Source organism: Centruroides vittatus, unplaced genomic scaffold (genome assembly GCF_030686945.1).
Source record: "Centruroides vittatus isolate TY-2023 unplaced genomic scaffold, ASM3068694v2 scaffold_2569, whole genome shotgun sequence".
Lineage (NCBI taxonomy): Eukaryota > Metazoa > Arthropoda > Arachnida > Scorpiones > Buthidae > Centruroides > Centruroides vittatus.
In genome coordinates, this window is record NW_027122690.1 from 51,343 (window position 1) to 68,248 (window position 16,906).

The following is a 16,906-nucleotide window of genomic DNA, read 5'->3' on the forward strand; positions in this document are numbered from 1 at the left end:
ATGTGTGAAGAAAGTGTTCCTCCACCACCACCTCACAACATCTGACTACCCAGCATACTTTGTGACTGCTCCATCATTTTTTTATGGTGCAGTACGGTTATTTTATGCTGCGGAACAAATTAGATGTTTTAACATGTATTTCTATGGGAAAATGCATTTTGTATAACGGACGTGCACCTGAAATGGATTAAGTACGTTATATGAGGCACCACTGTACTTTCAACATTGTATAAATGATATCTACAGGTAAAATAGAACACATTTTAAGATGATGACATTTATGCAATATTGAAAGTACTTGTGTGTATGAGAATTGATGTGTATTAATGCCGAAAAGACAGTACATATATATTTGTTGTTATTCTATAAAGTGTTCTAAAGCTCTTCGTATATTAAACTTAATTTCACATTAAACATGTTAAATTGATTACTCTAAGTAAATAATTATTAAATGTTTTATAGTGTGTATTTTTTTATACTTTAAATGTTGTTATATAATAAATTTTCAACTATAAATAATTTCTATAATTTTGCATATAAAATTAAAAAGTTTTATGTGAAATTATTAAATTAGCTTTTGAATAAAATTCAAGAATTAATTATAAGGTTTCTATATAGATTATGGAGCAAGAAGTATCCAATTTGTCTTGAAATTCCAAATTCGCCAAGCCAAGTAATTCATTCTGACGGCAGTGGTTCAAAGGAAACTTCTCCAAGAGATTCCATGAGTTCTTTTTCATCTTTAGAAAGTTTTGATGATACCCCCGACGAGTCGCTTAAAAAAGCAACTAGTACTACTGGTTCAAATATCATATATTTATTTGCACGCACAAGTAGAGAGAAAGAAGAATGGTATTGGTTATTATATGCTGCAACTAAACAAAAAACAAACTGGTTAAAGTCATCGTTATCTGGTTCTCGAAGTGGTAGTATTCCTCCTCCATTAACAAAAGAAAAAAGAACTTACTCTGCTGATTTGGGCACATCTGCAAATATTTCCAGTACTACTGGCTTTACAGATAAGGAAATTACAAAAGATGACAGTTTAGAATTTAACCAATATATGACACAGTTTTTAGACAGAGAAAAATGGTTTTCAACTTTTACATCTTTTGCTCCAATAGCTTATTCAAGAGAAAGAAGACTGACTTCTCCTGATGCAAAAAACAATATTGTAAAGAGTGATATTAAAGAAAGTATGTTATGGTTAAATGCTCTAATTGGAAGGATATTTTATAATTTTCTGACAGAAAAAGATTGGTCTGATGTAGTGGTTGATCGAATACAGAAAAAATTGGACAAAATTAGGGTAAGAATATATTAATAGTTAAGAATTAGTCTATTATATAAATTTAAAATAAAATGAATTGAATTTATATATATATATAATGTATAAGACTGTGTCTAATAAAAAAATGCAAGAAGTTTATGACAACTATAATACAATTATAATGATCTAAATAATTTATAAATAAACTATATTTTCTTGATTAGCCAGGTCCAAATTAGTAAAAGTTTGCATTGTGTGTTGAATGTAGAATTCAGCACAAATATTTTTGCCATAAATCTGAATTTATTTCCACACAAATTTTTGTCTTATGTGCGTCAACCCTCAAGCTGTATGTAGTAACTTGTTTTTTCTTGTTTTAGTACTTTTGTCAATAGTTTAGATTTGTAAATTGTAGTGTTGGAGTCAGAGAATGTGATACTTATGATTAATTCAGACATAATAATGGTCTCATAATAACACCAACTAGTCATTAGCATGAAAAATTAAGCACCTGTTGTGTCAAAATCTTGTGAGCATCCATATTCAAATACAGGTGCAGTGTAAATCTCTTATGTCTTTTTTTCAAAAACTGATAGTGAACAGATTGTGTGTATTGAATGTGTCAAAAATTCTTGTGTGTTCTCCTGTGGTGTATGCATCCAAACTTACGAAATTTTGTTTGTGTGCGCAAAAATTTTTGCCAAATACAATGCACAATGCAAATTTTTACTAATGTGGACTCAGCTTAAGAGAGGTTTCTTTTTAACCTTATCTGAAGTACAATGCATCTTGGAATCAATGGCATCTTATATTTGCAGTCCAAAACAATAAGCACCACATGATACATTATGTATGTACCAATAATAAATGCTTCAAGTATACTTAAGTGTTTGTAGTGGAACATATGAATTAAGAAAAAAATCTTGCTAAAGATCTAAGGAGAAAAAAAATATATTTTAAAATAAAAATTTCCACAGTACTGTATTTTATACTTAAACTAAATTTACTTATTTTTAATGTACTATTTTTTCTTTCTTACCTAGTTGTAAACTGTATTTATAGTAAATTAATAATTTAAAATGTAGATTAAAAATCATTATTTTTGTCAGTATGTATGATAAGGGATCAGTAGACAAGGGTTTTGATTTAAAATATGATAACGATCGTAATTATCATTACTTTTAACTTTAGCTACTACTGTGAATAATAATGGATTCCTTCTCGTGCACTCTGGGATATTATTTTTTATTTTAATTTTACACAAATGACCGATTATTAACGGTGATCCCTTATAATATGTACCAACACATTTACAGGTTTAAATTTTTGTTCATAAATAAAGCTATAGTAATTTTTCTTTCAGGTTCCTTATTTTATACAAGAATTAAAATTAACTGACATTAATTTAGGTAAAGCAATTCCTCAGATTCAAAGAGCATCTGATCCAGTCATGGATGATAAAGGTGTCTGGGTAGATTTAGATATAACTTATAATGGATCATTTGAAATGACTTTAGAAACAAAATTAAATCTACTTCGATTGAAAAAAAATCAAAGTGTTGAGATGGGCGAAGTTGGTTTAATGTCTGATAGATGTCTAAGCGAGAAATCAAGGTTAGTATTTTAATATAATAAATTTAATATTCATAATTTGAATATTAAATAAATAATTTAATATTCTAAAGAATTTTGAATAATGAAGTTTTAAACATTTTGCTGGAAAAGAATTAGATAAAAATAACAATAAATGTGATATATTAAATAGATTGTGTTGATAGAATGGTTTGTTTTCAGTTTTTCATTTGTTAGAGGAACAAAAGCATTATAAAAGTATTGATATGTAGCTATTATAATATGAGTATTTTATGAATAATTATGTGTAGCTAGTTTCAAAAAGTTTTTATTTCCAATGAGATTGTTTGGGTATTTACGATACCTTATGAACTGGCAGATTAACCAATGGTGGTATTATTTAGGAGATTTCTAGTCATTTTTAAAAAGTGAAGGAAGAGTTATTGAATTGTTCTAAAGCTAATTATAGTAATTTGAAGAGAGACACATATTAATAACTATATTTGTACAAGTACCTGTATTAATACAATATAAATGAAGTGTAATATTTTGATACTTTTAAGATTAATGTAGGCTGATTTTTATTAGTGATAATGACAAAGATCTTAAATAAGTATCATCTTTCATATTTATCATTAACTATTAAAGATTTTACACTCATTAAGACAAATATTTTAGATTATAAACAATTTATATGATATATAATTTGTACTACAGATACTCATACTGTATGTAACATCTGCTATTAAATAGATTTTCTGTGGCCTACATTCTTGACTTTAGATATAGTTTTCTGTCTGTATTATTAGGTATTATAAAAATTGTAAATAGTTTTGTTCTTGCTCAATATATTATGAGTATAAATAGTATACATTGTAAGGAAATAGGAATTACTGTTATTTTATTAAAGCGAATACATTTGTGAACAACTTGAAGAATATCTGCATATTATATATATAGTTTTCTATAAATTATAATTTTTAATGTGATATAAACAATATTTTTGAAATATTATTTTCATTATAAAGAAGTACTACTACAAATATATATATTAAAAATCATTGTTTTTGGTGAAATATATTAATTTATTAAACTAAATTTTAGATTTGAATTCAATTTCTTTTTAGTAATTTTTAGGCATATTATTTTCTCTTTTCATTTTAAATTGTAATAATACTTATTAGTTCTTCAATGTGTTTAATAAGAATATTTTAATATGTTTATCTAATTGTAGATCTTATATGCTGAATAGCGAAGAAGAAGATAGTGCAGAATCTTCTAGTGATGATGAACTCTATTCGAATGAAATGAGCGAACATGGAAGTTTAATGTAGGTATCTTACATATTTGTGTATTCTAAAATAATTTTATATGAAAAGAAAATTAAATAATATTTAATACTAATTCATATGCTCACTTGCTACAACTCCAACAAGTAATACGTTGGACTCTTACAAAATTTAAATGAACTACACTTTATATGCAGAAAAGCAAACAAAAGAATACAAATTCCATTCAGCATTTTTATTATATAAACAAATGTTATAGTTTATTAATAAGTTTAAACAAATATGTTAATAAAAATGCAAATTCAAAATGTACAGTTAATGTTAAAATATCTTTTCACCAAATAAAACCTTGGACAACCCTGGGGTGTTAACAAAAAGTTGTTGGATAGTACATTAGTATGAACTGGATTTCATATTTTGCAGATTTCATACTTGTTTGTGCAAATTGGGCAAGGATACAATCTGGCATAATGCAGTTATTGAAGCTACTGGGCATAGTTAAAATTAAGACAGCATCAGCACAATTATTCAAGATGTTACAGGTTCTGACAAGTAAAGAATTTTCAGAGTCTTGCCACAAATACATATTGATTATTGACAATCTGAGATGTCATAACAAGCAAAAATTTAAAAAACTAATAAAAGCAGGCTTAAAATTAATAAAAACAAATGTATTCTGACAGTCTATGAGTTAAGTATACTTTCTATTTGCAAAATTTCCCCAACCTTAACACAAAAAAAGAAAAAAAGTGAACTTTTAAGAAATTTGCACGATTTCCCAGGATTAGAAGAATTTCCTGGGTTAAAAAAACAACCAGGATTCTAAGATCCCGTTATTTATATATATATGAAATAAAGGAAAATACTATGTTAAAAATACACTTATTGTTGCTTTAAAAAAGCTTTGCATTAGATGTATAGTATAATGTATTTATTATAAACAGTTCAGTTTTATGACTAAATACTATAATTATTATAAAAATGTAAATATATAATGTTTCATTATGAGTAAATGTTGTATTTGTATTGTAATTTATAATTAAAATGTAGTCATTTAAAATATTATGCAAACAGTAAACTCAGTCAATTAATTCATATCTTATAATTTAATTCAAAAGTAAATATTGATGTATTCTACAGTTTAATTTTATAAATATGATCTTAACACACACAATATTTTAATTTTTAATATAAATACATTGTAAAGAGAAATCTGTTGTATATACATTTTAATCATCATTTAAATCTGCAATGAAAGTTGACATAATATATTTAAAAAGAGGAGAAGAATGTGAATATCTTTAGAAAGGAAGTACAAGTTGTTTTATTAATGTATTTTAACATATATATAAATTTTGTATTTAATAAACATTAGAATTTCCTGTTAAAATAATAACTTGTTACTTTTGTTTCTTTCATTTCCAGTTCAGCAACTGTATCCCAACATATTACTACCTCAGGAAGTAGTACGAGTAAAAAATTATTACGTTGGGTTGATAAGCTTGCACAATCAAAATGTTTTCAACAGGCTACAGAAAATAAATTTGTAAAAAGAGCTATGGAAGAAGTATCTAATACACCATTATTTCTGACTGTGGAAATCCATGGTCTGATAGGTACTTTAGCAATTAACATTCCTCCTCTGCCAACTGATAGATTATGGTAAGTTTTGAATATTTGAAATTTCTATGTACTGTTAATTCGAAATGTTCAGGACCAAAAAATTGTCTTTTTGTTAAAAAGTTTTGAGTTGCCTGGGTACTCCTTCCAAAAACAGAGTTGCAAGTTCCCACTGTCATTTTCATGCAGCAAAATTCAATATTTGGTGTATAAAAGCAGTTGGTAGGCTTATGAACACACTTCAGACTAATTAATTTTTAACCTAAATTTCAAATGGAGTAAAAAAAATTCACATAAACATTATCTATTGCATCAATGCACATTTTTATACAGTAGGAAATCTCATAGCCCTTGCTATTTTCTGGGGTTACAAGAAAAAAGAAGAAAAAAATATAAAGAAAATTTTACACAATTATTACATAAATATTTGCATATTTGCAATTATTATATAAATATATTAAGTATAATATGAGCACAGGAGGATAAAATAGGCACTGTAATGAAGAATCAACTTTTCAATTGTTACATGGTCTGTATTTTATTGCTTCTTTACAAAGAAATCATCTAAGGTGGATTGCTGAATCATTTTGGTGCGTATGCTGTGAATGAAGAGAGAGATTAAATTATTATGAGATTGAAATGCATATTTTAAATTTAGCAAAAACTTTTGTCACAAAGCATCGCAACAATGGAAATTCACGGAAAGCAGTTGTGTTGAGCTATATGCCCTTTCTTAATAAGGTTGTCAAAAATGTGGCCAGAGAGAAGAACTTGCACGTAATTTACGAACGCAATCCAACGATTTACCGACTATTGAGAAACGACAAGAGGAGAGATCGCTCCAGTGAGTTAACAGGGGTATATTCTATACCGATAAAAGATCATCGTTTTAACACCGACATTGTGTACGTAGGCGCCACATTACGTAACCTGAAACAGAGGATAAAAGAGCATAAATACTCGATAAGCAGTGGCAGTGACAGCAGGGTCCTAGCGACCTTTGCTAGACAACAAGATATAACGGTACATTGGGATAAGGCCTCCATCGTAAGAGCCACTCGATCCAAGCAGGCTATCAAATACTTGGAAAAAATGGAAATACATAAAGCGCACTTATCTACGCTTTGCATCAACCACTGGGATGCGGACGGCCTATCATCGGCCTGGAAGTCTCTTGTCGAATAACATTACGTTTTGACACAGAAAATGGAGCTTAGACCCGTCAATGCGCAGACACGGTTTTTTGTAAATTTCGAATTTCGTTTGTTTTTGGTATTCGTTTAACTGACAAAGGCTGATTAACGCAGCCGAAAACATTTTTAAGCTAATAAAAACTTCCTACTTTAAAGGTGTAATACGTTTGTTTTACATTCTAGTATACGTTTCTCTTTTATTCACTTTTGTGTCACAATTCAAAGATGTAGATTAAATTTTTATCTTTGTAAGTAATCAATTAAATCTTAAATCTTTCTTCAATGATGCAAGGACATCATCTGTAGCATTCAAAATGTTGCTTAAGTAGTGTTTCTACACATAAAATTGCAGTTAATGCCTCTTTTCAAGAGACTGAAGCATGTCATAATCATCTTTATTCTCACTACTGGACAAATATTGTTTCTTGCTAACTACAGATACATGCTCATCATTAGGATACAATGCAAGACACACATTATATCTTTGTCAACAGCCATATATTAATTAAAGTCCATTTCAGTGCCAAAAGCTTGTGAAGAATATCTCAATCATCATTTTTATCAGCTGTGCTTGTTGCAATTTTCCATTGTTTTGATTCTGCTGCTTTCATCCAATGAAGCCAGCCTAAGATAAGCAATTTTGTATTTGTCTTCTGGAATATCATTTTATGTGCTCATACATTTCTGCATGACATCTAAAAATATTCACTTTTATATGTTGTCTATCTCACAAAATTTCTTACCAAATAGTGCAACAGTAGCTATCGGTAACATCTCTTAAAGGCTTCGTTAATTTATGGTTAAATGTAATTTGTTGTTATATTTGATAGCAAAAACAACACTCAAATATTTGGCAGAGTTGAGACAATCTTGGTATGCAAAGAGATGTTATCCAGCAAGAGCAAGATGTTTCTTTTGGACTGCCATTTTCTCTATAGGATGTACGGCCATTCGTAGAACATTTTTTGCATTTGCTTCATATTGGCAAGGCAACTGCCACACTGCAAATTGTTTCACTTTTCCAGCATGAATTCCATGCTTTACCAAAGACAAGACGTGGCAGTTTCTCAATTCCATTGGCATTTTTGCAAGCAAATAGTACTATGATTTTTTAATTTTTTTGGCTTCATGGCATGGCTGCCTTCAGTGACCTTGCTTTGATGAATACACTTGACTCATCAGCATTAAAAATGTTCTTTTCACAGTAGTATTTAAAAATGGGCTACATTCTTCAACCACTTATTCATTGCCACAGTGTCTGTTGAGCCAACCTGCAATATTGTACCATGTGATGCAAAAGCATTCTTTGAATTTCTGTAGCCATTCATTTTAGCCCTTCACAATTCCTCATCTCGAAGCAGTTTTGCTTGCCTTTCAACAATGGTCCATTAATGAGCACATTGTTCTTCTCCACTTTGTGAAACTACAAAATGTTGAAGTAGAAACCACAGTTCTTCTGCATTTTCATGTTTGGCCCCAAAAACTTTACACTGACAGGATAAAACAAAGATTAATATTGAATAGAACCACCACCTACTTGGATAACAGCCTGAATCTGTCTAGATATTGAATCTACAAGATGTTGGATTGTTGCTGAAGATAGCCCAGCTACGTTTTCTCTATGGTCCACAACTCTACTGTAGATGTAAGACTTGTCAACAGAGCCACTGTCTCAGACTCGATATCCTATAGAATGTTCCCATCAGTACACTATGGAAGGTCAGTGTGTACTGATAGTACACTCTTCATACCATTGCCTTTGAAAATTATAGTCTCGCTACCAATTGGGAGAGTGAATACCTCATCTGCACAGCATCAACAATATGGATCATAGACATATTGTTGATGCTATGCAGATGAGGCATTCACTCTTCCAATTGGTAGCAAGACTATAATTTTCAAAGGCAATGGTATGAAGAGTGTACTATCAGTACACACTGACCTTCCATAGTGTAGAAATGTTCACTGTCCAAAGTCAGAAATGTTGTCTTGTCTACTAATCTTGGCCACTTTTTTTGAACTATTACAAAGCTGAGATGTATGCTTATTTATATTATCAGAATATGTATATACTCAGCATGCTGTGGAGATACTCCATTCCATACAATATCTCTGATGTTTTGTCCTTTTGGTGTATAATCATTATGAACAGGTGCTGTGGAACGTGTACATGCAGGAGGCAACCACACATGTTAATAATTTTCTGTGTAAAAAATATTTATGATAATACTTACTACTATTTCTTATTTTCAGTTTGTCATAATTTTGATGAAAAATTTTGCTTTCCACTTGTTTTGTTGCATAAAAAATATAATAGAGAGGTTGCGGCCAAAGTTTTCAATGTGAAAACGTGTACGTCGGGCATTCAGCGGTGCTATCCTGTAGGCCTAGAAATTTGACAATGGCATTTGGAACGTCAGTGGAATCATGCTTGATATTGCAAACACCATTGTCAAATTTCTAGGCCTACAGGATGGCGGCGCTGAACATCTGACATACATGTTTTCATGTTGAAAACATCAGTTGCAATCTCTCTAATGTTAAGTGTATAGGTCAAATTTATGGCTATGCTTATTTTTTGTACATGAGTGTAATCAGATTCCAAAAAATGAATTTGTTGTTTACTATACTGAATCCAAGTTTTAAGAAAAGTTGTAACAAAGTTTGATATTCCTTTTGATAAGAGTTTTGGAGAGGTTTCCCTTTCAAACCACTAAGATGTCATCTGTGTACCTCTTATCATTTCTATTATTGTTTCAACCAAAACATGATCCTACTATAATGTCAGTTTTTTGTACATGAAAGTTACTATCAAATTAACAAAAAGAAATGCCTGATTAATTTGAATTGGCCCATCTCAATATTTGTCTTTTAAAAAAGAATATCTTAAGAATCAGAATTTTTTAGTTTCTCATGTGGGAATAAAATGCTGACTAAATTTTTATTGATGTGTATGTTATGTGACGTGTTTCTCATTATCATACTTCAATTAAATCATCCAAATCAATATATAAATTCTAGTAAGTTGAATCTTACTTATTTGCTGTTAAGACAGGAGAATTTGTAGACCCTCATAATAGCTGACAGGAAGTACAAAGTAAATTTGATATGATTGTTATCCTGGCAACAGTATTTTATTGTTTTAATTTATTTATACTGTTTGTATCTATTGATGACTAACTTGAAAATACTTGTGTTTTTGGTTTAATTGTTCATCTTCAGATACAAACAACCTAAAATGATTATCTTATGTTTATGAAAGTAATTTTATGTATTTTTGTTTTATTTTAAATTCTATTAAAATAATGTGAAAATAGTAGAGAAAAGTAGTAAATAATTAACAAACTATGTGAATAAAGGTCATTTGTAATGATGTGAAAAAGTGTGAGAGGGGGAAAAAAAGCAATTTCAGTTGTGAAAAAAATGCTAATAGGGCTGATTGTTGCCTTCTTGGGGTCCTGAGAAATCTTTATTCTTATTAAACATGTATTTTGGACATTTATGTCCTGTTGTTCTTAAAACAAGCATAAACAACATACAGTGGAGCCTCACTTAACAAGCATAATTCGTTTCAGAATCTTACTCGTAGTGCAAAACACTTAAGCAAAACAGTTTTTCCCATATAAATTAATGAAAAGTATGATAATGTGTTCCATACCGAAAAAAAATACTGAAATGTTTTATGTATAACATTTATTCAAAGAAAATTATACAATATACATTGTTAAGGAGCGTGAATCATTCAGCTTTTCTTCTAGCACTAAATGAACCAACCTGAAATGCAAATTCGATTTGCAGAAAACAAAAAAATCACATATAACATGTCTGATAAACACACCAAAAGATATGCCAAATTCCTGGGCTATTTAAAGGTTATAAATTAAATATTAGAGGTTGCGACCAAAGTTTTCATCTCTAAAACATGAACGTTGAGCGCCACCATCTTGTAAAGCTAGAAGTTTGACATTGGTGTTTGGGACGTCGTTGGAATCATGCTCAATGTTCCAAGTGTTTATATGTAATATGTGTGATCACAAGCAACAGTAAGATGCTAGTGGAACGAGCGCTAAACAGACTGGTGGAGCATGCACAGAATCTGGGACTTCCTCTTTCTTTGTCACTTGTTATGCGAAACATCACTCATTAAGCAAGTCATTTTTCTACAATTTGTTTTGCTCGTTAAGTGAAGTTCCATTGTACTAACATTAGGGATAGAATTGGCATACATTTTATTTATAAAAATACATTTATTATGCATTTTATATTTGCATGTTCAGATCCAATGGAACCTTAAGGTTTATTGTCATTCTTTTAAAGAAATAACTGTTATAAGGCTGATTAGCCACTCAATATATTTTATATGTTGTGATAGAGGTAAATTGTAGATATACTTATTAATTTAAATTGTATATTTTAATTGATTATATAGTATTAACCAGGAAAAATATGCAATGTAAATCTGTTGGGTGCATGAGCATGTGTTTACAGAAATTTTTTAAAAACAATCTAAAAATGATAAATAAACTAAGTTATTTTTATTTACCATTTTAGACTGCTGCAAGGTAATTAAATCTTTTCTTATGGTTGTTGTAGTTTACAGTGCATGTAATTGTCTGGGTCTGAAATGAATGTTCGAGTAGTAAGAATAATGATTCCTCGTGATTCCAAGAAGGTAACGTGTATTTGAATTTAATGGAAATTAATGTGTTCTTTGAGAACATATAGAAAAGTATAGAAAACTAATATTATGTAATATCTGGAATGCTTTAGAAATTGATATTGAAAAGTAAATATTTATAGTTTATTGCATTTATTAATATAATTAAATATTACCAAATTTTTTTTTCAAATACTGTTTTAATAATGTAAAAATGAAATACTGTGATTGCACAGTGATTCTACTTTAAACAATTGATTTTGTTAATGTGGTATTAATAGTTTTGTAGACTTTTATTTAGATCAGTAATTATCCAAAACATTTTTACGGGGTTGGGCAAAATGTATAGCCATATATAAATGAGGCAGCAAAACAAAACCAATGGCTGAATATATTTCAAAATAACATCAGTACACAACAAAAGATAAGCTGTTTTCATATTTGTGACCTTCAAAAATCATTTCCTGATTGTCAGGTGTCAAAATGGGCCTCATTGGACATCATGAAGTTATTCAAGATCTGTAGGTTAGCTGCTAAAAGTCCTAGGAAATTTGTGGTGAAGGTTCTTTAATGTATTTCGTCCTGTTCTTTCAACTGTTGCATGATATGGATTTTGTAGGAATAAAAGTGCAGGTCAGTGTGGATGATGTGGCATAGTGAGCGAGCTGACCTCCCAGATGCCATTGCATGCCTGTTTTTTGATCACCAAGGACTACTGACTAGTATGTTGCAGGTTTCCTACATACAATGAGGGAGTCCATTGAGTTTTTACCATTCAGTTCTTTTATGTTTCTTCATGATATGGTATTCTATAACTGTGTCACTTACCTCAATATTGTATAGCAGTCAGGGACTTAAGCATGCTGCCCTAGCCCAAAGTGGCAATAGAAGATTCTTTGCACAGTGATGGTAGACTCATTATTTTTGAAACAAGTCTCCATGATGAATGAAGTTGTGCAGTTGCATATGCAAATGGCATATCTTTGGCTCTGTACTAATGGTGTTTTGAAATATATTCATCTAGTGATTATGTTTTGTTTTGTTGAACCCTGTATAACAAACAATAAAACCTTTTGATTAAATCCTAGCTAGATTAACTACTAGATTTTATTATAAATATACAGGGTGTTGGTCAAGCTAATGTGAACACTAGTTGACATCATGCTGAATGTTTATTAATGAGATTGGACCACTTTTTGCATACACTGCAGTATTTATCCAACATGAAATAGACAAATAAAAATTATGGATAGTGTCCAGAGAAATGCCCTTGTTGTTCACAAAAATGGATCAAATTTTGAAAGTGTCTTTGGAGGAGGAAACCTGCTTCATATCTCAGCCTTCAAGATTTCCCCAGTGATTTAATGATACTGAGATTAGGACATTGTGGAGGCCAAGGAAAGTGTAGAACTTCGTTCTGATGTTCATCAATCTGTGACTGGACACATTTGGCAGTGTGGATTGGTGTATTATGGCCTTGGCCTGTGATGGCAAGTTTTGGAAACAAAACTTGCATCATGGAGTGGAGTAGATTGCTCAAATGTTCAAAATAATGTGCCATGGTCTTTCCTTTGAGTGTTATAGTAGGTCCCAGTGAATGCCAAGATATTATTAAACAAAGCTGCTTTTACATTATTTTGTTCAACTATATATATATTCTTGAAAGTATAACTGTATATCTTAATATTCTTTAATTTATTTAAGGTATGGCTTTCGAAAAAATCCACAATTAAGTATATCTGCTCGTCCAAAATTTGGAGAACGAAAAGTTACTCTTTCTCCTGTAACTGATTGGATAAAAAAGAAACTAGTTTTAGAATTTCAGGTAAATGTCTTAATTTATTAAATATAAATTTTTCATATATAGTAGAATTCATTTATTGTCATGGATATTGTTATCAGTTGTTTAGTAATATCAGAATTAGCACATGCCAGAACATGTGTAAATTAATAATAAATCTTCAAATTGTACATTTTTTAATTATTTTAATACAGTAGCAGTCATCAACCATAAAATTCTATAAAATCATGTTTATTTTTTAAATTAAAATATCATCATTTTGCTGTAGATCTCGTGAAATCAGACATTGTATCATCCTTCTCACTGATTGGCAGGTTTCTGCAGAAATGTTCCTGGTGATTGTATTGCCCATTGGTATAAAAATTATTTAGAGATACTGCACCTTTATAAGAAAAATGGAAAGTTTTCAACAATTAACACCATATAAAAAGTTTGTAATTGCTTTGAATGCTGAAAATTTATCCTCTTGATGTGCAGTGTGTATTGTCATCAACTAAATCAATTAACAATTGTGTTTAAAACAATTAATTGATTTGGATTTACAAAGGAGATGTTTATCTCCTGGATTTTGCCATGTTCACATGTGAGTATGACATGCCAAGATAATAAGATGCTGAAGTGTTTTCACCTGTAAGAACATACTGGTAGTTCTTATGAATTAAAAGTAAAGTTGGAAGAGCAGACAGATATAAAAGTGAGTCAAATAGTTTAGGTACATCATATGTTAGAAGCCAATGCCGACGAATAAAATTGCAGGCAGTTTATCCAGGCTAAACAGCATGCAGACTGGAGCATTAACATGCATGATTCTGTTATGTTTTTAGATCTAACCTGCACAGATCTAACAGCAAACCCATGTTGGGCACAGGAAAGGTGAGGCCTGTAACAGGGATTGCATAATTATTCAGACAGTAGTTCAAATGGCAAATTCTTACTGTAGTATTCATTAACAGTATTGTTGAGGCTCTGCTGTAAAAATAACACTTACTTAAATTCAATGTAGCATTATATGTAATGACTCATAGTTTATGGTTTATTCGTTGTTTTTTCTCTGTACTACATATATTATCATTATAAATTGTGATGATAATATTTGTAGTATGCTACTTTGCACATGTGTTGAATGCTTTTTGGTACATATAGGTGATACAGTTTCCATGGCAGCCACTGTATGTATTTAGATAGAATAAGATTTCCATTTATTTTGATGTCATTATTATAAGTGCTCAAACCTACAACTCTCATTTACTTGGCAGATGCAGATGTCCAGGTAGCATAACTGATAATGCATCTGCACAGTAAGTTGTAGGTTTGAATCACACTCCGGGCTGATTCTTTTCTTCCAGAACTTTATTTTGGGTATTTGTGGTCTCTGCCATATATGGTATTTGTGAAATTAATAAAAATTTTATTTAAATAGAAAATAGTTTATATTATTGTAGTTTTCTAGCTTAGTTCACGTAAGTTTATCAATTTAGTTTCTTTAATTTTGCTATAAAGTTAATTCTTACTGAAGTATATAGACAAATCAAAAAGTGAATTTATTATTTTCTGTATAACTATGACAAATGAAAATTGTATTATTTCTGAATATAATTGCTCTTTTTCAACATGGTTTATATCATTTCAAAAGCTTTCTGATCAAATCTGTAATGTTCCTGCTTTCATCAGCACACACAACACAACACTGTGCCTTTAACATTATCATTGTCATCAAGTTTGTTATTGTGGAGTTGTTCAAAAAAAATGTGATAGTTCAACAGACCAAAGTTCAGACTTTGAGAGTGGTAGGAAAAATAAATTACAGCTACCTTATTATTTCAACATAATGCTGCAGCAAAAGATGGATGTGTTGTCATGGTGCACAAGAACTGTCTTGGAGAGCAAATTTTTGCACCTGTTTCAAATTAGCATCAGCTCTGTTTCAATTATTCCACTGATGATACTATTCAGTACTATTATCAATAGTTTTTCTTAACCCTTTGGTGACTAAGTTTACTAGTGGTTCCCTTTACTCCCAGAGTGAACTAGTTAATAGTTAATTTTCTGTTTGAACACAGATAGAAAATGAACTGTGCCTAGTTTAAAAAGAATTGAGTTAAGAATTGGGTCAAAGCTCTAGCAAGTCAATGATTGGGGAGACCATTTCTGACAATCACTGCTGCTGTGTAAAAAAAGAATTTTAAAAAGTCGTGCATGCTTATGCTAACAAATTTCTTTCTCAAAATCATAAACATTAATTTTTATTACATTTTTAATTTCTTCACCTCATATTATGTATGTTGACAAAGTTTAATCAAATTGACCAATGAAATTATGAAAACACACAATTCTATAAGCCACATAAGAGGCTTTGCTGACACACTGCCTCAAAAATGTAAAATTTACAAAAAAAATTATATATATATATATATATATATATTTATATATATATATAGATATATAAAATATATATATATATATATATCTTTTTCTAATTTGTATTTCTTAATAAACTATACAGTATTTTTGTTTTTTGATTCCATGGTGTTGAATAACTCCAACAACTCAGGAGATAGTAAGTATGAATGATGACTAGATGGCACCTTTGTGTTTATGCTAGGAAATTCTACTCGTAGGTTAAATCTACATAATACGTACTAAAACCGCATGGAAAAAGTTTTCTAGCCTTGTCAAGAGTTGTCTCTAGGTGTTTGTGAAGTCTCATGTTTGTCAGTAAATATTGAATGTATTACAATGAAACAAACTCGAAAACATGTATATAAACATGTGCACTTACTCTGTATAGCCTACTACATGTATCTTGTGGATTAGTCATCAAATTAACCCTTTGATTCTTTGATCTTCAATTCCAGTATTTGGACAATTACAGTCCTAAACAAAGATGAGCATCACTTCCCAAGAAGCATGGGGATTTGAACTTTGTTTTCATGTGGGAATAAACACCCCATTCAATACTCTTATCATTTAGAACATGATTTTTAATGACAGACTCACATTTTATATAAATTTATTCAGTTTTTAAATTGAACACGACAACTAAATAGATCACAGTAACCTTATGACTTTAGCAATCTTAAGCAATTTTTATAACGATGCTTGAAGACAGTCTCAGAGAGGCTGGAAACATTAGTATTTGTGAATTTATGATTACGCTAACCTTGTGACTTCAGCAATCTATTTGAAAAATTACAGAAATAATTATATTTTAATACAAATATTTTAAAGGACAATTTCATCAATGTGGACTTTTATTATTGTGTCTTAAAATATTTGTATTAAAATAATCTATTCATATGTTTTAATGCCTTCTGATCACATAAAAAAAATGGTATTACAGTTCACTGTTTCAGTGATGTAACTGAACAAGTTTTTTTAAAGGTGGCGTTCCCATCTTTAAAGCAGATTTGCAAACAATGACAGCACTAACTAAACAAAATTACTGAATTAGTGCCTCTCCTGATAAATTCATTTTACCTTTTGATTCATTCTTGTAATTAAGAT

General features: G+C 30.1%; 1 protein-coding gene across 1 annotated transcript in view; it reads left to right on the forward strand.

Annotated features, from left to right (window-relative positions):
- Positions 1–16,906, forward strand: part of LOC136987650 (testis-expressed protein 2) — a 52,352-nt gene that overhangs the window by 32,182 nt on the left and 3,264 nt on the right. Inside the window, exons 4-8 of the mRNA XM_067285398.1 lie at positions 619–1,309; positions 2,634–2,884; positions 4,077–4,172; positions 5,557–5,793; positions 13,306–13,426. Of these exons, the coding sequence (XP_067141499.1) occupies positions 619–1,309; positions 2,634–2,884; positions 4,077–4,172; positions 5,557–5,793; positions 13,306–13,426 (1,396 nt within the window). The remainder of the gene's footprint in view (positions 1–618; positions 1,310–2,633; positions 2,885–4,076; positions 4,173–5,556; positions 5,794–13,305; positions 13,427–16,906) is intronic.